At 38.2% G+C, this 20,467-nt stretch overlaps 2 protein-coding genes across 4 annotated transcripts in view; one reads left to right on the top strand and one right to left on the bottom strand.

Moving 5' to 3' along the window:
- The window catches only part of CAPN3 (calpain 3), a 43,116-nt gene extending 41,485 nt beyond the window's left edge, over positions 1-1,631 (top strand). The window contains exons 22-24 of the mRNA XM_006178859.3: positions 118-234; positions 525-583; positions 988-1,631. Of these exons, the coding sequence (XP_006178921.1) occupies positions 118-234; positions 525-583; positions 988-1,014 (203 nt within the window). The 3' untranslated portion in view covers positions 1,015-1,631. The remainder of the gene's footprint in view (positions 1-117; positions 235-524; positions 584-987) is intronic.
- A 517-nt stretch (positions 1,632-2,148) lies between these two features.
- Positions 2,149-20,467, bottom strand: part of ZNF106 (zinc finger protein 106) — a 55,265-nt gene continuing 36,946 nt past the window's right edge. For all 3 annotated transcript variants that reach the window (XM_032481416.1, XM_032481417.1, XM_006178868.3), the window contains 9 exons: positions 19,607-19,741; positions 13,586-13,702; positions 11,033-11,224; positions 10,454-10,516; positions 9,629-9,748; positions 9,042-9,113; positions 8,153-8,224; positions 6,407-6,553; positions 2,149-5,996 (listed from right to left, as the gene is read on the bottom strand). In XM_032481416.1, coding sequence (XP_032337307.1) covers positions 5,940-5,996; positions 6,407-6,553; positions 8,153-8,224; positions 9,042-9,113; positions 9,629-9,748; positions 10,454-10,516; positions 11,033-11,224; positions 13,586-13,702; positions 19,607-19,741 — 975 coding nt within the window. In that variant the 3' untranslated portion in view covers positions 2,149-5,939. The remainder of the gene's footprint in view (positions 5,997-6,406; positions 6,554-8,152; positions 8,225-9,041; positions 9,114-9,628; positions 9,749-10,453; positions 10,517-11,032; positions 11,225-13,585; positions 13,703-19,606; positions 19,742-20,467) is intronic.

Here is a 20,467-nt window from a genome sequence, read left to right as displayed (position 1 = left end):
GAGAAAGCGCTTCTCATTTTCCTCTCCCAGGCACAGACAGACCAGGATGCAGGGACGATAGAAAGCAGGCGTGAGACTCCAACACTACTCCCTCCTCTCCTGTGCTCTCCTCTACAGGATTCCACCTCAACAACCAGCTCTATGACATCATCACCATGCGCTATGCGGACAAGTACATGAACATCGACTTCGACAGTTTCATCTGCTGCTTCGTCAGGCTGGAGGGCATGTTCAGTAAGTGGAGGGCTTCCCTTCTCTTGTGCCCTTTCTGCCCTGTCTCCCACAGTGACAGCGGGAATCTCAGCCTGAGCACCTTCCAGTCCACTCTATCCAGACCGAACAAAGGCAAAGGCCCTCTTTAGGCTCAGAATGGGATGGCAAAGGGAGGGTTATTGGTGATACTCTACCTGGCAGATGTTTGTGCCGAAGGACAGTACTTAGCACACGGTCCTCTTAAGAACAGTTAGAGTAGTGGAGGGAGTGAGCCTGTAACTGGCCTCTGGCCTCTGCATTCTTCCACACAGGAGCTTTTCATGCATTTGACAAGGATGGAGATGGTATCATCAAACTCAACGTTCTAGAGGTAAAGCCTAACAGAAGCAGTACACACCCCCTGCACCCTAACATTCGAGGTGGAGGAATCCATGAGGAAGACTGGACACACTGTGTGTTCCTCAATTCCCAATGGTGGTGGAGGGATGGGACAGGAAAGGAACATAAAGGGAAGCTTGCAGCTCAGCGGGATGTGGCTCATAAGAATATGTACTAGGAAAGGCCCCAAGGAGATCTCTGTTCCTAAAATGACTTTATGCTGGAAAATATGTACCTTCCAGGAGAGATCTGTGGAAGGATGCAGTAAACTGCTGCTTCTTAGAAAATCTTCCCAGTGTCTGGCATGCTGGAGCTGTCCCTTTCCTCTACCCTGTTAGATCCCGAGGGCTGGGCTCTCTCTTGTTTGCATTCTGATCTTGGGACTTCCTCTTTCAGTGGCTGCAGCTCACCATGTATGCCTGAACCAAGCTGGCCTCATCCAAGGCCATGCAGGATCGCTCAGGATTTCAATTTCACCCAACAGAGCCAGAGACACTTACCTCAGAGGACACGGTAGCTGCACCCCCAGCAGGCTTCCGGGCGCCTCATGAGTCTTGTTCCTCCTCTGCTTCACACTCCCCTCTCAGCCTCAGGGCATCTGTCCATCTGTCATGCCCAGCCTGATCCTTTAGTTAAGGAATGAGGAAGGGAGAACAACTTTGTCCCTTTGCTACATGGAGGCAAGTGTCTCTGTCTGCCTCAGCTAGCTACAGTGCAGTGAGAGCTTTGCTTGGAGTCTGAGTGGCCTCAGCTCTGAGGCAAATGTTCTCCCTAGCTTGCCCTAGGCTGTTCGCAGAAGCAGCTGGCAGTGGCACTCAGCACTTCCTCGTGCTAGAGCCCTCTATCACCTTTACGTTCTCCCACCCACGGGACAGTAACCCAACGGGCACTTAGTTCCACCTGACTGTTTCAGGATGGGCCTGCTCTGGGGTAAACAAGCTCACTGGAAGAGGGCTGAACACTTTGGGTTATCTGACTCATAAGTCTGGCTGCATTCTGAAAAACACTGATCTAAATAAAGGCACATGTATGGCTGGTTTGATGGTGTTTTGGTTTCTCACATTCAGATGTGAGCCATAGCAGGGATGAGTAGCTCCAATCCTACCCAACACACACAGAGAGCCCTGGTTTCAGAATACAACAAAGGGAAATACACTTACATACAAATAGATCCTGAACCCCACTTTAATCATGCCTTTTGCTATTTCTTGAGCACAAGAATCACTGAGATGCTTTCCAAAATGAGGAAAAGAAGGGGAATAGCTGATGGTGTCTAGAACATCAAGACAAAATGGGTCACCTATAACCGGAGGGGCCAGTTACCTGAGTGTAATGGAGCAGAGAGTTTTTAATTCTATCTCCTCCACTAACTAACTGACCTGCTCTATGACCCTGGACAAATCCTTAAATGTATGTTTGCTAAACTTATCTGGACCATGGTCTGTGGGATATCTCTGTAACGATCTTGCATTTTCCATTCAAGTTCTTTCTTGTTTTCTACACCAACATGGGAAGGAAGGGTTTGGCTATAAATATGTAGATAAGGTAACAAAAATAAACAATTAGTAAAAGGACTTTATTTTCCTCTTATATTCGCTTTATATCTTGCTTTACAAAGTTAGGAAGTTCACAGCTTTATACCAAAATGTAAGAAGGCTAAGCTATTTGCTTATAAACATTTTGTAGTCAAGAGTCATCAGATTTCATTCATCTAATCCACATTTAATTAAAAAAAAAAATCAGACACCAAGGGTGCTGGAGCAGCTCTAGGGCATATATTTCTTTTAAGCAAGATAAAGATCTTCCACAGCCTTTCCTCCTTAACTCTTTCCTCCTCCAATTAATTGGGCTACTACCTTGAATTCAGAGCAAATCTGGGAAACGTTAGTCGCCATGTGACCCAGCAGGGCCACATACCTGGGGATTGGAGGTGAGGTTAGAGGCTGTTGTCTGATAAGCAGTAGGTTTGGTTTACATCAGGATTTCACATCCACTTGTTCATGGAACTCAGTATAACCCCAATCATCTCTACCATAGCTTCTACTCCTATCTATTAGATAGCTTCCCTGAAATGCTAAGGATCCTGATGATTTGGGGCAGGGATGAAATCACTATTTTATCAATGTGGCAAGCATGGACTTCTTAACAGTTTTAGGAGCTTTCCTTTAGGTAACAGGAACAAAATTCATAAGTCAGTGTATATAAATTTGCAGTTATTTGAGCAAGCCAGAAGGTATGTGCTGCTTAAATTCCACTCTACAATATACTTTGACTTCCCTTCCAATGAATTCTCTTCCGTAAAATATACCATACCGTTCTGCTAAGTGTTGCACATCTACTCCCACCAAATCATCCAGATACCTAGTCAATAAAGTTGTCTACTCAATAAGCTACCAAAAAGAAAAAACAAAAACAAAAAACCAAAAAACTTCTGTTAAGCAAATAATCATTTAATCAGTAATAATGTTGCCTATAAACATAGGCAGGTCAGGAACTAAACACTCAACTGCTAAGTCTTCTGAGGCAGAAAAAAAAATCTGCAAAAGCAGGAGTGTAGTAGCAATGACGCTCTCTCCAATTCAAGTAACATCAGGTCAAGGTAATTCTTTGCTCTTAGAGTCTTGTTTCATTGTGTTTAACTCTTTATACTGAGTAGAATACTATGCCAAAATTCTGAACCTGATAAAAAAACTTCAGGATAATACTTGAAGTGACTGGTATTTCATCAGAACAAATGCCATTAAAACACTACCATATGCACACAGAAGGATTTATGCTACGGTTTTCTCGGCTTCTAGCTGTTAAAAGTAGGCACAAGTAATTAAAAATAACATTCTAAAAATGGCCTCTAGCTCCTTACAAGAAATGAGTTGTGTCTTGTCAGGTTATGTAACAGTTCCCTTCTTTCATTAAGTACTAAATACCAGAGTCACCGCAAAATCCCTGAGCCACTGCTCTACTCCGAGGGGACACAGAGGGCCAGACTCAGTCAAGACACTGGAGAAGACTTACAAACAGCCTAAGTTCTGCGTAACTTTCCAGACACTTAAAAGTAGTAACATATAACCATAAGCAGCCAAGATGCTTATGGTGCCTTTATTTCTAAAGAGACGGCTAGAACAGTGCATTTAAGGCAATACACTAACCTGATATTAAATGAATTTTACATATTCTTGAAACAAAGACATTATTACCATGGCTTCAAAGAAAATTTTTGTGAAACAAAGAAAAGTATTACAAGTATAGGTGCCCACGCGCATATACACGTACAAGGAGCATCTGTAACTGCACAAACGCAGATAGACTGCACGATTCTATAAAGGTTAAACTCAAGTCATTTTTTTTTTTACTGATTCCATCAGTCTGTTCATACCTTCAATGGTTCCCCACGACTGCCCAACACCTCACATACCCCCTTCCTGCTGTACAAAGGCTCCACCACTCTCATCTTTTCAGACATGTCCTCAGGCAGGACAGGACACCTATGCAACAGAGCATACAAGACTTTCTCAGCACGCTGCCCAGCCAACGCGGAAATCACCAATCCCAAACCCACGGAACAACTTAGCTCCTCTGGTCACCTGTACAGGAAATGGGGGTGAGAGATGGGAAAGGCTGCTTACTCTCAGACAGAAACAGCACAAATAAACTTTATGTAACAGGATCTTCTCTGTTTTCTCTCATGTATTATGCAAATCTCAATAGTGTAGTCCCATTCACAAGGACAGAAGTAAATAGCTTGTGGGGCCATTCATTATCTAGATGTAGCTCCAAGACTAGTTCTTAACATCTTTTTTTTTTTTTTTGATCCATTAAGAACTAGTGGAGCCTTTCCTGGAAAAAAGAACACTTTCTTAGTTTTGCATACAATTCCAAGGGATTCATATACTCTCTTGAAACCTATCCATGAACTGTAGTGAGGTCCCCCTGCCCTAGGGCCTGAGTGAAGACATATGAGAAGTGTGTGCACTAACAGGGGTGGAGATAAACCTGGATGCGCTGCAATCCTAAGAGAGAGTAGGCATCACATCTGAAGCTTGGTATGTGGCGCTGGGCTCTTTTTCCTTCTCCTCTCTTTCTCTCTGTAGAATCTTTCAGAGTTTTGAGAATCTAGAAACAAAAGGCTGAAAAGCAACACTTCTATGGCTTCTCTTAAGAGTCCAGAGAAAATCCAAAAACAAAGCAGCCTCACGAAGGCTTTGTTCTTTTGGCTACTCTCAATGGACAGGTAGGGTCTTTTCCTTCGCCCTACTCCACACTTCCTTCCCAGCAAGTGGGGAGGTGAAGGTTAAGACATTGGTCTGAGGCCTTAAACACTGTATTCATTGCTTTATCCTGACTCCCCCATCTGGGGACTGTGGGTGGGTGGAAAGCACCCTGTGAGCCCAGAGGAAGTGTTTGATGGCTGCTGTCAGTCTAGGCACAGCTAGAGAGGGGAAGAGAGAGGGGTTGGCAATGAAGCAAACTAAAAGGTTTCAAACCCACAGCCCACTTGGAGAGTCAGAAACCAGAAAAGGAAATAAAGGCTACACTTCCAGTTCGAACAGCCTGCCAATACCTGCAGTGAGTGCCCAGATTTTCAAAGTAGATGTCAAGTCTGTGCACTGCCTTGAACAGAGCACTCTATCAAAACTTGCAGAGTTCGACAGGAAGTACTGTCTATAAGGACTTGTCATTATGTGATTTGCTGTCTGAGTTCCTAAAATATAATCAGAAGAGCAGTTACTCTAGCTGTTAAAAATCTACTGTGTATCCCCTTAGCATTTAAAGCCAGTTCTGTCCATCCACAAAGTAGGAGAATATTGAAGCACACTGTACCTAATTCTTAAGGAAGGAAACTATTTGCTTCCAATTTAAATACCCAGTTGTTACAATAAACTGATTGCAATTATTAAGGAGAAATTAAAACTGATCCAAAAAATCTAGCATTTGAACAAATTTGTACTTAGAAACCTGACTACAGGTTTAAACCATCATAAGAATCTAAACTAAAAATCACAAGCTGAAATCAATAAAATAGATGTATGATTAGGGTCAAACTGGGTAACCAATTAAGATCCGTATCTTTAATAAACCTCTGAGAACACTAGTAGCATAAATTACTATATTCCATGCTGTCCCAGAAGAGTTCCTTAAAAATCTGTTTAAATCTGACAAACCTCCAGCAAGAATTCAGAAGTGTAACCTATCATCCCATAGAGCTGCCCAGACTTATGCTAGTGGTCAGCCTGGCTAGTAACCACTTTCTCCTTCCCTGCTTCACTGGGGAAGGGAAGAGATTGGCCTGTGTAAGGGGCCGATGTGAAATTAGTTCAACTGAAGACATCCCAACATGGGAGGCAAAAACTTCATGAATCAATTTTGCTGTCATCCTCAGCATGCCGTTCAATGTGTCCTGTGGCATCCTAGGAATAAAGGGAAAAGGGCACCAGAGAAAGTCAAAGCCAAGGAGAGCTTCATGGGTACATCTTACAATGGGCAATTATGACCCAGTACTTTGCTAATTCTTACCGAATTATGCACTTAAAGAGGAGTTAACACAGGAACACTATAAGAAAACTCTAGGTTCAGTTACTGGATTGCAAATGTGAAAACATTTTCTCTAGGCTTTTTCTCAAAAACCACCTAATTTTTCATCCGAAACCTCATTAAGTTATCCCCCAAATCTCTGAAGAATGATAAAAAGAAAAATCCCAATATTCTCCCTGTTAATTGCAATTTGAACATTCTAGTAAGCAAAAAAAAAAAAGGTTTAATAAACCCTGCTCTGAGCAGTCAAATGACCTCAGGATGACCTCAAATCCTACTGATGTACCTGTTTGGATCCTTTCCTAGCAGTAAAAAAAGCATCACAGTTCTTCCAGCGACATTTCAGAGTTTGAAAGTTCGGATTTGTATGGTCGGTCAGCAAATGTTGTTTTAAATGATCTACAACGCCAAATATCAGAGAGCAACCATGCCACTGGAGAGAAACAGAATAAAAGGGTAAGTTATAAAGGGCATAGGAAACATGCAATGAGAACTTTCTTCACTTGTATCCCATAGGTAAGCCCCTCTTCTTTAATTTATTCTTAGCTGGAAAATTCAACAAAGTCAGAGGTAACCAAATTAATTTTCAATATAATGAAGAACCTTGAAAAGACTGGGAAGTCTTCTGACACTTCAGTATTTTGAGAAGGCAAAGCACTAAGATGCATCACTAGATAAAAGGTTAGCAAATACCGACAGACAAGTTACATAAAATTCAACTTAAACCATACTTCTTGCTTATCTTGCTACCATAAAATGAGTTTCTTAGTCCATTTATTTAAAAAGGCAAAGAGCTTTCCCGTAACACTTTTAAAGGGTTACTTTTCAACAATTCTAAGAACTGTTGACTTGTAAACTTGAAAACACAAATGTCTGATAAAGAAAACTGCACTTGTGGGAATGTTCGTCGTAGAAAACTGTTTGCCAGGGAAGCCTGACTTCACTGGCAATTTTTATCACTTGAATCATAGCCTTGTGATTACTTTTTTTTTTTAACTGTATTATAAATGTGGCTATGTTTCACTTGTTAGTCAGAAAGCATTAAGACTCTCTGTCTTGGCTTTTTCCCTAGAAGCTTGTAAGAAATCTTAATGATTCTAATTCTAACATGCTCACTTCTAAAAAGTGGTGCAAATTTGACTTTTTTCTCTGCCAGCACTATTCTATCCTTCAAGCTTTAAAACCAGAAGGTATTTTCCTCATTTCTCTAGACAAGTTAACTCTCTTTTTATATTCTGGATCCTGCTGTAGCAGATTTTGCTTGCCTTCACTGAAAAAACTGAAAATCAAAGACAGTGATGTGTAAAAAGCTGAAAAGTAATTAGGCCATAGACAAACCTAAAATCAAATTTTAAAATGGAGAGTGTCAAGTTCATTTCATCAATGTTGAAAAGGAGGTTAGGGGGGAAAATAAATTCAGTGCCATCAACTTTTCTCTGGTTACTACTAATTACTGGAACTGATAAAACAAATTAAGGCTTACAAGAGATAGTGTGAGGGTTTTGAGAGTTAATCATCAGCCCCTACCCAAAAATAAAAACCATGCAATTCAGCCTAGTGAACTGAGGTTTAGGACTTCAAGAACACAAATTTCTATTTGCCTACTCCTCAAAAACCAATGAGAAACAAACCAAACTATTAATACATGTAATGCTTGAGGAATGGGTATAGTGGTGTGGGCACGTCAGGAAAATAAAAGCACTTCTACTCTTCTGTCACAAAGTTCTGTACTGTTGATGTTTTTATAGGCAGGGATCAATATTAAAACAAAACAAAAAACACCAAGGAGATAACCTCTGAGTGGATGATCCTTAAATATACTTCACATCTAATCTTAAGACAGACTTTTCATTAAAGAAGTATAGGAGTATTTTATGTATTTTTTAAAAATAAAACTTATTTGTCCTACAGTGGAAGGCATCAAGTAGATGCTCAACATGGAAATGCTAAATCGATGATAATGAAGACCTGGAAACTGGCCCAGGGTTGAACATCATCTAAGTCTCGTAACAAGAACAGTTTCACTGCTTACCCAACAGCGGTAATTCTGCATCAGATTTAGCCTCACGGACTGAATACTGCCATCATAACAGCCAGTATAAATCTGGAGAAAAAGGTTTATTGTATCAGACCACAACAACACACAACAGATTACTACAAAACAACCTCAAAATAATAGTCAAAAGCTACTGGTAGTAGCTACAACAAGAAAACATAAATCTAAACCCAAACCATCCCCAGAGTACCATAACGGGAAAGTATCCTCTAGATCTTCTACTCTGGACACTTGGAAGCTGTGCTCCCTAGAGAGCCACTCTGGGGACCGTGGCAGAGAGCAGAAGTGGCAGGGCTTAGAGGTACCCGCCTACACTTTAACTGGTGTAGCTTTGGCTTCTACTGGGCATTACATACTAGGCAACTGTGTTTCAGTGGAACAAAAGGTTCTACTGCTTCCAGTTTGAAAAACATCCACTCTGGTTCAACTTTGTAATTTAAAAATAAAATAAACCCAAGAATTATCAGGGTTAAATGAGTTAGCTTCTACTTTCAGGCCTGTTATAACTACAACACGCTGGCCAAATCTCCTGACTATTCCAATGTACTATTCAAATCATAATGTCTCTGAAAAAAGTACCAACATTTTTTTTTTGGTAAACATCTTAAGTTTATCTTCTATTTAATAGTGGTATCAGATTTTTGTTGTAATTATTTCAGATATTAATAAAAAATGAAATCTTCAACAGTGTTACTGGATTATTTTTCAATATTATAATACCAGGAGATAGAAAGACATTCAATAATGAGGCATATTAAAAACATGTTATTTTTGGAAGTGACAAGTAGCAACATTATTAACAGTTTGCAGACTTCTTAGTAAACACATTCAAAGGTAAGTATATGGCATGGCAAATAATACTCACCATACTTTTATGGATGGTCATACACATAATCATGTCTTTGTGTCCTCCATAAACTTGCAATCGATCATGGGACTTAGGTGGAGGGAAAAAAAACACAAAGAGAATTAAGGTTATTTATACCTTGCATTTAATAAGCATAGTTCCTGAAGGCCTTTGGCAGGTTTAAAACTACACCTGAGGTAACAAGCTAAAGCATCAATAGCACTCGTATAGAAACATAATCTAACAGCAATCTTTCCAAGAAGTCCTCCTCCTCAAGGGAAGAGCTGGTAACTGGAAAAAATAAAACCAATAGTGTCAAAGTCTCAAACCTGAAATTGCAAACAAGGAGAACTGGACAGGTGTTGGAGACAATGCCTGCTGGCCACAGACCATTTAACTTTTGATACCTGTAAGCCTGACCATGCTTCTCAGAGCAGTGTTTCTGAAAGCCTTATCTCACCAGCTTCTTGATAATTATCGAGAGCTCTTGTGAAGAAGGCAGATCCCTGGGTTCCACCCCAGCCTTTCCATATAAAATCAACACCCAGTCCAAATAAGACAATCTTGCCAAATCATTCAAGCAAAATACTGGATCTAAAGTCTACCTGTAATTCATAGACACGAACAAATTTATCCAGGCAGGCAGTCACCATCACTTTGCCTAGGATATTCACCACAGTCACTGCATGATTGTGACCTTTATAGATCCGTACAAGCTCACCAGTCTGCATCAGAAGAGAGATAAGAGTCAACAGACTGACCTTCAAGATTCCTTCCAAATTTTGAGATTTATAATTCTGGAATTCTAACAAGTCATAATTCTGAGACTACTTGTACACACATGTAGTTGTACTAATTTTAACAGATGAAGTACTCCCATAAGCATTTATTTATACAAAATATATGCACAGTATCCTGATGGAAAGAACTTAGTGTCACAGAAAGAAAGCGGCCACAACTCTATCTGTATGCATTCTACAGCGTGGGAAGTATTTTCACGTTTGCCGCAGCACTGCATCTGGACAAGAAGTCCCTGAGGCTGGATCACCCCAAGATTTACAGACCAGGAACTAAGCTTCAAAAAGTGGCCTCTATATCCTGAGCAGAGTCTCTCGGCTGTTTTTATTTGTTCTATTTTAAACTTCATAGCATATCCACTTTCTTAGAGCCTCAGATGCTCAATTCATCTCATGTTTAAGTAAGGCATTCAAACTAAACCTTACATAAACTTTGAGTCTGTCCCCCACTAAGAATTTTTATGAGATCAGAATTTCTAGGGTGCTCAATATTATCCAAGAGCTTAGGGACAGGCATTATTATTAAGTCTTTCATTGGAAAAAGGGCTTAATTTAAATTGCAGTAAGTCTGAGGAATCGTTCAAGCTTTAACCACCATTCTATTAAAAGATTTCTTTACACCAATATGCTTACATGAATGTTGTGGGCATGGACTGACTGATCACTGGAGCCACTGAACACAAGGTCATTCACCACCTTAACGAAAAAAATTCAGTGAAATTGAGTGAGTTAGATTTAGTATAAGCTTCTGAGTTTCCTTTAACTTCTAATGCACACTGGTGAATTCTAATTTCCATCCTATTCTGAAATGAGCACGAACTAGGTATAAAATAAGTTTCTCAGACAAATTTTCTCAACTGAAACTTATGTCTTACCATTAAGTACTCTGATGAATTGACAATGTATTACTGGGTTTGTTGCCTCTTCAGAATGATTATGAAGTAGCCTACAAGGTCATTAGAGCACATCTGCATTCTACAGTAAGATGCTTTTTTTTATTTTTTGTTTTTATACTTTTACTTGTTTCTCAATTAATATGTCAAAAAATAGTATGTCCTGTCACGATCCAGGCCTAAATTTAGAAAAGGATTGTAATCTTGCACTTGCAAGATGACTGTGTTCTAATAAGGCATTAGGCAACATGGGAAATCTCATTTAAACCCTTCTATTTGTGCCAGACAACGAACTCCTGTCCTTTTGCGTTATACTTGCCTTCATGCAAAGAATGGTTTTGCTGTGGCCCTCCAGAGTTCTAAGGAGCAGTCCATTTCGTGCATCACGTACACTAATGGTACAGTCATAAGACCCCACAACCAGCAGCTTTCGGGCACCTTCCTGAGCTGTGGCAAGACAGCTGACAGCCCGAGGGCCGTGGCATTCAAAGATTTCAAGTCGTTTGTTGTTCTGAAAAACAAGGTACTATTATATGAAGTAAAAGCAACTTAGCTGGAAAAACTCAACATCAACCAACCAAAATCACTACCTTGATACAAACTCTAAATTCTAACACCTGTGCTAAGTTCTCATACCCAATCCCTATCTCTAACTTCCCAACCCCTGCCACTCCCATTCCAACTCTCCCTGCATTCATGACTCCTTTCTCCTCTCTTCAAGTGGGGACAAAGTCTTACATTATAAACTCACTTCTACCTTCAACCTACACTATCCTGATCATAATTAGAATCTGGTTCTCTTTTTATGTCCTCTCTCATTTCCCTTAAGTTAATGATAATGTATGATCAAACTTTTCTTCATATTCAATTTTTTTTCCTTGCCACAGACCCAAGAATTCTTTCACTGTTTGTTTTTTGTTGTTGTTATCCAAAATTCATGCACTCTATTTTTCATGGTGTTTCAAAAACTCTCTATTGAGAACCACTTACTTAGTTAATCACAGACTCTCTCATTCCCCACCTTTCTGTTATTCTGACATTCTTCTGATTTCTGGTTCTACGTCCTCTCTCCTAACATCATTTAGTAGACACAGAAGCCTTTATATCAATCAGAGTGGCACAGTCACATCCTGAATTCCCAAATAGTCCTTTTCTTCAGATTTTAGACTTGCTTCCCTCATCCCTGCACCAATCTTGCTCATGAAGTCTCCTACTTACCCAAAACTCTAAAAAGGTACTTTAGGGTCATGTATGGATAAAATTCCCAGAAACTAGGCAAAGAGCAGCAGCTGGGAGCCTACAGAGCTGAGCATCAAACTCAGTCATCCTGAGATACTGGGGAGACAGACCAATGGAGTTCAGGACCTGATGGTGGACAGGCCCAGGTCAACAGCCTGGCTTTCTGTTGAGTCCCAGGAAGCACTACATTCTGGGAGTATGGTCAAAAATAGATAAGGCCCAGCCCTAACAAGCCTTCAAAATTCACATCTTTGCAGAAACTCTCAAATCTCTGGCTCAAGGTCTATCTTACCTGGGGCTTTTCAACCATTTAAAGACTGTTTTAAAAAAATAAATAAATAAAGATCTTTTGAACTTGTCATCATCTTGCCCCAAAAGTCTTGTTCCTAACTTCTATCTACCTTTGATTACATTAATCTCATAAAATAGATGAAAATTGGGTAATTATCAAGTTTTATCCTTTAAAATATTTTAAATCTATTCTTTCTTCTTTATTTCTATTGCCATAAACAAATCTAATCTAGGCTGTTAGCACTTTGTATCTAGAATGCAAAAACCTTCTCTAACTATCCTTCTGTGATCTATTCAGATCAAGGGGACATGACACTTGATTATATATGTGTTAGATTCTTCTAACTTGATTTTATGCTTCTTAAAAGCAAAAACCATGACATGTTTTATTGCATCCCTTATGCTTAGTTCCAGCTAGCAGGTGGAAGGAGTAGGTACTCATATGAATGATACTGTAATCAGGCATAAAAAACATTCTAACACCCTGTTAAAAGATGACCAAGTGACCTTGGGGGTAGAGTGCTACAATTATTTAGTAACCAAACCTATCACTTCTACCTCTGATGACATCTTTTATCCAGTCCCTTCTCTTCACCTTAATCTAATCTTTCATGTCAGCTTCCGTTACAAAGCCTCCTAAATGGTCTCCTTGCCTCCATTAGTACCAGTATTTTCCAATCTGTTGAACTTCAAAGTGACTTTTTCTAAGACACAAATTGGATCATATCTCTCATACTTTAAAGTCTACAAGATGAAGTCCAACTACATTAGCAAAGTACACAGGGCCATCAAGAACTGGTCCATATTCATTTCCTAAGCATATGATAGTACTCAGTAAAGTTTTGCTCAACAAATGGACTTGTCTTGGGGTTAGGAAAGAATGAGGCCCACAGGCATGAAGGCAAACCTTTGACTTAGTTCAGTTTACAGAACAGGCTACCTTCATGAAACCCTAAATCAGTTCCAAACCACATCAATGTCAAACTCAAAGGAATTTAAGCTCATTTTTCATGGTGCCATTCTTAAAATGAAATAGACTAGTTTAACCTATGACTCATTATTTGGCCCCAAATCATCAGGCTTGGTTTAGTTTAGTAGAGTTACATTTCGGTCCTGGCACACTTGGGCCTCAGCAGACAGAATCCAGCATCCTGTTTCACTTACAACAGAAAAAAAAGTTTTTGAATAGTGGCTAATTCTGTTGCTTTCTCACACACACCAAAAAAAAAAAAAAAAAAAAAAAAAAAACCAGGAAAAATGTCTGCTTTCTACTTCTTTCCACACACTCTCACACTATTTTCAAGTGGCATGGGAATTCAGCCTTCTCTCCCCAACCACTAACCTTTATGTTGAAGGTGACCACAGTGCCATTTGCCAGTCCTGCATAGAGAATTCGCCATCTACTGTGGAGGCAGAGAACCCGGTCATCCAGCTGTAACTGCTCCACACATTCTCGTGTCTGATAAAAGTACACAATACCTAATCAGCCAAGGTTGAAAGCAAATAAAATGTGAAAATAATCCTTCTGAGAACAGAGTGTGAAATGACTTTTATAAGGAAGAAAATGCAGCTTCCTCCACTTCGTAGAAGATTACCTTAGACTTTTTTTTCTGCTTTGAAATATGTGGCCAAAAACTCTCAAGCTGTAGATAATACAGAAAATGAATGTAATTTCTAATAATGTTACCTATGTTTCTAATTTGGAATGTAGAAATTCTTTAAAGGGCACTATGAGTCAGGTTTTAGCCTCTGCCGAAGATAAAGTTAAACCTTCACTTGATGTCCAAAAGGAAAAATGAAGATTATAGTTGTATTTATGATAACTGCATTAATCAAATAGGTGCTTTCCTGCAACTGATTCTCTATTTCAACAGCTCCCAAATACTTCCTTCAAATCAGTGCCAGGTTAGCTGGTCCATAATTACCCAAGGAGCTTTTAAAATATATAGAACCCCAAGCTTCACCCCCAATCCCTGAGACTCTAATTTAGTAGACTCTGGAATACATATTTTTAAAAATTTCCTTAGAAATTCTGATGCATAGCCAGGTTAAAGAAACACTGTTCCATCTGACCTTCAAGAAACGATTTCCATGTATTTCCAGAACTGGATTATACCAGCAAATCTAATGACCTAGAACCTAGAACAGGACCAGTAACATGGTAAGTGCTTAAGATTGAATGCTGCTGAATGATAATGACCAAAGACCCAAGTGTAGGTTTTTAAAGAGGTCTGGATAAGATGTTAAAATCAAGTCGGCTGTAAGTGGGCAGGATGGAACAAGCTATGGGTTAGATGACAAAAGCTGCAGGCTATCAAAGCCTTTGATCTCTTCTCCCAGCCTTCTTTCAGATCTAAAGAGTCAGTCTTTCAAATTACCTTCTGCCCATAAAATTACAAATATAAATGCTGCATATGAAAATGTAAAATAAAACACTTGAACATGCTCAAATGTTGCCTCTGGCTAACCCATCCATATGAGATCATTTTATAATTCAATAGGGGAAACAATACAATAATAAAAAAGAACTATTGGTGCATGCAACAATAAAGAAGAATTTCAGACATTATAGTGAGCTAAAGCTAATGTGAAAGAATGCATGCAGTATAGTTTATTTATATGAAGTTCAAACACATAGAAATATAATCTATAAAGATAGAAGTTATCTCTGGCAGGAGGTGGTGACTGGGGGGGTGTATGAGGGAAGCTTCAGGAGGATAGAAATGATCTATATTTTGATCTTGGTGGGGGTTAAACAAATGTGTACCTATGTAAAAATTCATCAAGCTGTGTACTTGAAATTCGTGTACTTTACTGTATAAAGTTACACTTTAATTTCAAAAACTAGTTAAGAATTTACTATGCCAACTATTACTCCGTATTAGAACTCTTAAAAATACTGAAAAATCTTTTACAAGTTTTATAAGTCAAAACAGGCCTAAGCTTTTAACTTCCATTTACTGGCAAAACTGTATTATTTTCAAATAGTTATTTGTACATTCTCTTTTTAAGGAATTTCCTTTTCCAATGTATATATACGGATTCTAGTATTTCTCTTCTCAAAGGTGTAAGCTCCTCACAACATATATTAACCCTATGTTTATCCTATCCTATGTTACAACTGTTTTTCCTTCTTTTTACTTATGATAATTTTTTGCCAAAATTTGTTTACAATTTTCAACAGATTTAAGTATTATTTCCATATAATAAAATTCACCCTGTTAAATATACATTTCAGTAAGTTTAGTAAAGTACACAGCCATGCAACCATCACCACAATCAACTTTAAGAATGTTTCCACCACTCCAAAAAGTTACCTCATACCCTCCTTCAGTCAATCCTCACTATCATACCAGGCAACCGGGACAGTTCTGCCTTTTCTAGAATTCCATTTTAAGGGAACATTTAGTATGTAGTCTTTTACATCTGTCTTTCTATCACCTATCATGATGTTTCTGAGGCCCATCCATGTTGCTACATGTATCAATAGTTTCTTTTTGTTGCTAATATTATTCTACTTTTTATATACCACATTTATCCATTTATCAGTTAGTTGATGGATATATTGTTTCTTTTACTAAAATGAGTAATGTTGTTGAGGTTCCTTCTTTCATTTTGGATACTGGAAATTTGTGGCTTTTCTCTGTTTTGACCAATTTAGCTGTAAGTTTATTTTACTTATCTTTTCAAAAAACTAGCTTCTGGTCTCATTGCTTTTTCCTTACTGTATGTCAGTTTTATATATTATCGGTTTCCATACTGTTATTATTTCCTTTATATATTTAGTTATTTGGAGTTTAACTTTTTCTTCTTTTTCTTAGAAAATTAGATAACTGCTTTTAAATCTTTCTTTAAAAAATACTATAAACATTTAAAACTACAAACTTCCCCCTCAGCAATGCATTAGCTGCATCCTACTAACAGCTGTATGCTTACTTTCATTTAGTTCAAGATACTTTCTAATTTCCCTGTGACTTCTCCTTTGAATCACGGGTAACTTAAGTTTGCTACTTCATCTCCCCATATTTGGGGATTTCCCAAATTTCTGTTATTGATGTCTAATTCCATCGTGGCTGGAGACCATACCCTAAATGATTTCAATCCTTTTAATTAAGATTCACAGTAAGATCAAGACTTATTTAATGACCTAGTATGTGGTCTATCCGGGTGAATGTTTCATGTGCACTTGAAGAGTATATGTATGCTGCTGTTTTGGATGGAGGAGTCTACAGATGTTAATTAGATCTTGCCTGCTGATGGTATTGTCCAGTTCTTCTATATCCTTAATGATTTTCTATTTAGTAATCTAACAATTATAGAGAGAGAGGTGTTAAAGCCTTCAACCATAATTGTGAATTTGTTTATTTCTCCTTGTAGTTCTATCAGTATTTCTTCATGTGTTTTGGAGCTGCTACTGGGTATATATATATTTATAATTGTTCTATATACCTGCTGTATTGCCCCTTTCATCATTATGGAATGCTGCCTTGTCTCAGTAGTATTCCTTGTCTTAAAGTCTATTTACCCAGAGGAGAGGGTATAGCTCAAGTGGTAGAGTGCATGCTTAGCATGTACAGGGTCCTAGGTTCAATCCTCAGTACCTCCATTAAAAAAAAAAAATTAAATAAGACCTGAAGAAACAGAGAAAGGAAGGAAGGAGAGAGAGAAAGATAGAGCAGGAGAGAAGGAATTAGGGGGAGGAAAAAAAGTCTATTTGCCTGATAGTACAATAACCATTCCAGCTCTTTTTTGTTACTATTTGCATAGTACATCTTTTACTATTCTTTTATTTCAACCTACTTGTGTCTTTGAATTCAAAGGCTGTCTCTTGTAGACAGCATAGATTTTGATATTTGTTCTTTATCTAGTCAATCTGTCTTTTGATTTGACTGTAATTCACATTGAATATAATCAGTAAATATGGTTAGATTTAGGTCTCCAATTTGCTTTCTATTTGTCTCATTTTTATTTCTCTGTTCCACCATTTATGCCTTGTTTCCTATTAAACACATGTTTTTTGTATGACATTTATATTCCTCTACTGAATTTTTTTAACTTTTTTTATTGAGTTATAGTCATTTTACAATGTTGTGTCAAATTCCAGTGTAGAGCACAATTTTTCAGTTATACATGAACATACATATATCCATTGTCACATTTTTTTTCACTGTGAGCTATCCTCTATTGAATTTTTAAGCTCCCTTTCTTTGCATTACTCTTTCAGTGGCTGCTCTAGGGCAGCTGTTTTCAGAGGGCCCTAGACCAGCAGCATCATATCACATGTTAGAAATGTAAACTCTTGGGCTCTATCCCAAGCCTCCTGAAACTCTAGGAGTGAGTTCCAGTAATACGTGTTTCAGGAAGCTCTCCAGGTCCATCTGATGCACATGAAAGTTGTGAACCAGCACTCTAGAGATTACTCTTTAAATTATAACTATCTAGTTCAAGTTAATACTGACTTATTCTCAATAAAATACAAGCTTGTACCAGCACTATTCTATCCTTTCCCTTTCCTTTGTGTTCCTCTAACCACACATATTCCACCTACATATGTTAAAAACCTAATGGTTTAGTATTATAAATTTTGCTTCAAATAATTAAGCCTTTTTAAAAAGTTAAGAATGTAAGAAATAAATGCAAGGATAAACAAATGGGACCTAATGAAACTTACAAGCTTCTGCACAGCAAAGGAAACCATAATGTAAAACAAAACGACAACCTATGGAATGGGAGAAAATTTTTGCAAACGATGAAACCAACAAAGGCTTGATCTCCAGAATACATAAGCAGCTCATACAACTTAACAAAAAAACAAACAACCCAATCCAAAAATGGGCAAAAGACCTAAACAAGCAATTCTCCAAGGAAGAAATACAAATGATCAACAGGCACATGAAAAAATGCTCAATATCACTAATTATCAGAGAAATGCAGATCAAAACTATGATGAGGTATCACCTCACACCATTCTGGCCATCATTCAAAAGTCCACAAATGACAAATGCTGGAGAGGCTGTGGAGAAAAGGGAACCCTCCTACACTGCTGGTGGGAATGCAGTTTGGTGCAGCCACTGTGGAAAACAGTATGGAGATTCCTCCAAAGACTAGGAATAGACTTACCATATGACCCAGGAATCCCGCTCCTGGGCATATATCCAGAAGGAACCCTACTTCAAAAAGACACCTGCACCCCAATGTTTATAGAAGCACTATTTACAATAGCCAAGACATGGAAGCAGCCTAAATATCTATCAAAAGATGACTGGATAAAGAAGATGTGGTATATTTATACAATGGAATACTATTCAGCCATAAAAAAACGACAACATAACATCATTTGCAGGAACATGGATGTTCCTGGAGAATGTCATTTTAAGTGAAGTAAGCCAGAAAGAGAAAGAAAAATACCATATGAGATTGCTCATACGTGGAATCTAAAAAATTTTTTAAAATGAACGTAAATACAAAACAGAAACAGACTCACAGACATAGAATACAAATTTGTGGTTTCCAAGGGGGTGGGGGGTGGGAAGGGACAGACTGGGATTTCAAAATTTGTAGATACTGACAGGCATATGCAGAATAGATAAACAAGATTATACTGTATAGCACAGGGAAATATATACAAGATCTTGTGGTAGCTCACAGTGGGGAAAAAATGTGACAATGAATATATGTATGTTCATGTATAACTGAAAAATTGTGCTATACCGTGGAATTTGATACAACATTGTAAAATGACTATAACTCAATTAAAAATGTTAAAAAAAAAAAGAGTTTATTCCTTTTTATTGCTATGAAGTAGTTCATTGTATGGATATAAAATCATTTGTTTATCTTTTCACCAGTTGATTGATGTTTGGGTTGTTTCCAGTTTTTGGTTATTACAAATAAAGCTGCTATGAACATTTGTGTTAAAAAAAAAAAAGAATATATGTATATATTTTTTAACACAAATTATTTCCTCTCATTTCTTTCAATGCATTTAGGGTTAGAAAATTCTTTCTCAGAGGAGATACCTAATTTTAAGTCTTCTGGTTTAAAAAATTTAAACATTTAACTCTTTTTCTGTCTAGGATTAATTTTGGCAAATGATGTGAAAATAAAAAGAGTAGTATTTGTTGGAAGGATCAAGGGAAGTACATAACTAAGTAGTAAATGAAAAGATATTGGTGGAGAGAGACAGAAAATATGGTTTAGATCGAAGCCTCGTTTCTACCAAGGGTTATACAAGTGTACTAAAATAGGTGCACAAGCAAGAAAGTGAGCAGAATGAAGCATCTGTTTCAGCCTCCACTCTACACAGTAAATACAGCCAAAGCAGTTCAATAGTCTCACTTCTCATTTCTCTGGACCCACTTACCCTAACATTATAGCAGCGAATGGTGTGATCACTGGAACCAGTGTAAAGGGCAGCATTCTTTCCAGAGGTCTGAGTGACCAGGAGGCAGTTCACTTTGGAGGTGTGGCCCTCAAAGACACCAATGCACTTACGACTCTAAAGTCAAGCAGAGATCAAATCATGACTTGTGGATGTAGACAAATTAGATAACACATTTCTTCAAAAAAAAAAAGGATGCAAAAACATACAGTTCATCGTTGGATCCTCAGTGCCTAAGATCAAAAGGTGTTCAGTAAATTCCTGTTCACTGAATGCCCAGCAAACAGTTACACGTACTGAGGTACCTGCAACTTTACGTTAACTGAGTCATACCAAAAAATACTTATGGCAATTTGCTGTTAAGACAGGCAAGAATTTTAACTAACGTCTAGGGCAAGGATCTCCAACATGTGGACCAAAGATCTAGCAAATCCAAATTACAGCTAATTACCCAGATAAGTTCCTACATTTGATCAGTAGCTTGTGACAATGCTCCACAAATATTCAAAGACATGTCAAGTGCCCCCACAGGTCCTAGTGGTCCAGTTGTGGTTTCATAAGGGAACATCCTGTTAACTATGCCCATACTGGTATCTATTTAGAATGCACATATCTTGCAATTTAAAGTTAGAGCCAATTCCCAAATCTTACACTCATACCTCCTGGAATCATTGTTTTCTCCTTCAGTCATCCCTGTTGCCCCTCACATCATTAAGCTAAAGGAATCTATATACCCCTTGCTCACAGCAAACACATTTTCTTGGTTCATCATCTAATCTTCATTTATTTAACTGAAGTACAGCCAGTTATAATGTGTCAATTTCTGGTGTACAGCACAATGTC

The sequence above is a fragment of the Camelus ferus genome, chromosome 6, assembly GCF_009834535.1.
Source record: "Camelus ferus isolate YT-003-E chromosome 6, BCGSAC_Cfer_1.0, whole genome shotgun sequence".
NCBI lineage: Eukaryota > Metazoa > Chordata > Mammalia > Artiodactyla > Camelidae > Camelus > Camelus ferus.
This window is presented reverse-complemented; position numbering and strand designations above follow the sequence as displayed.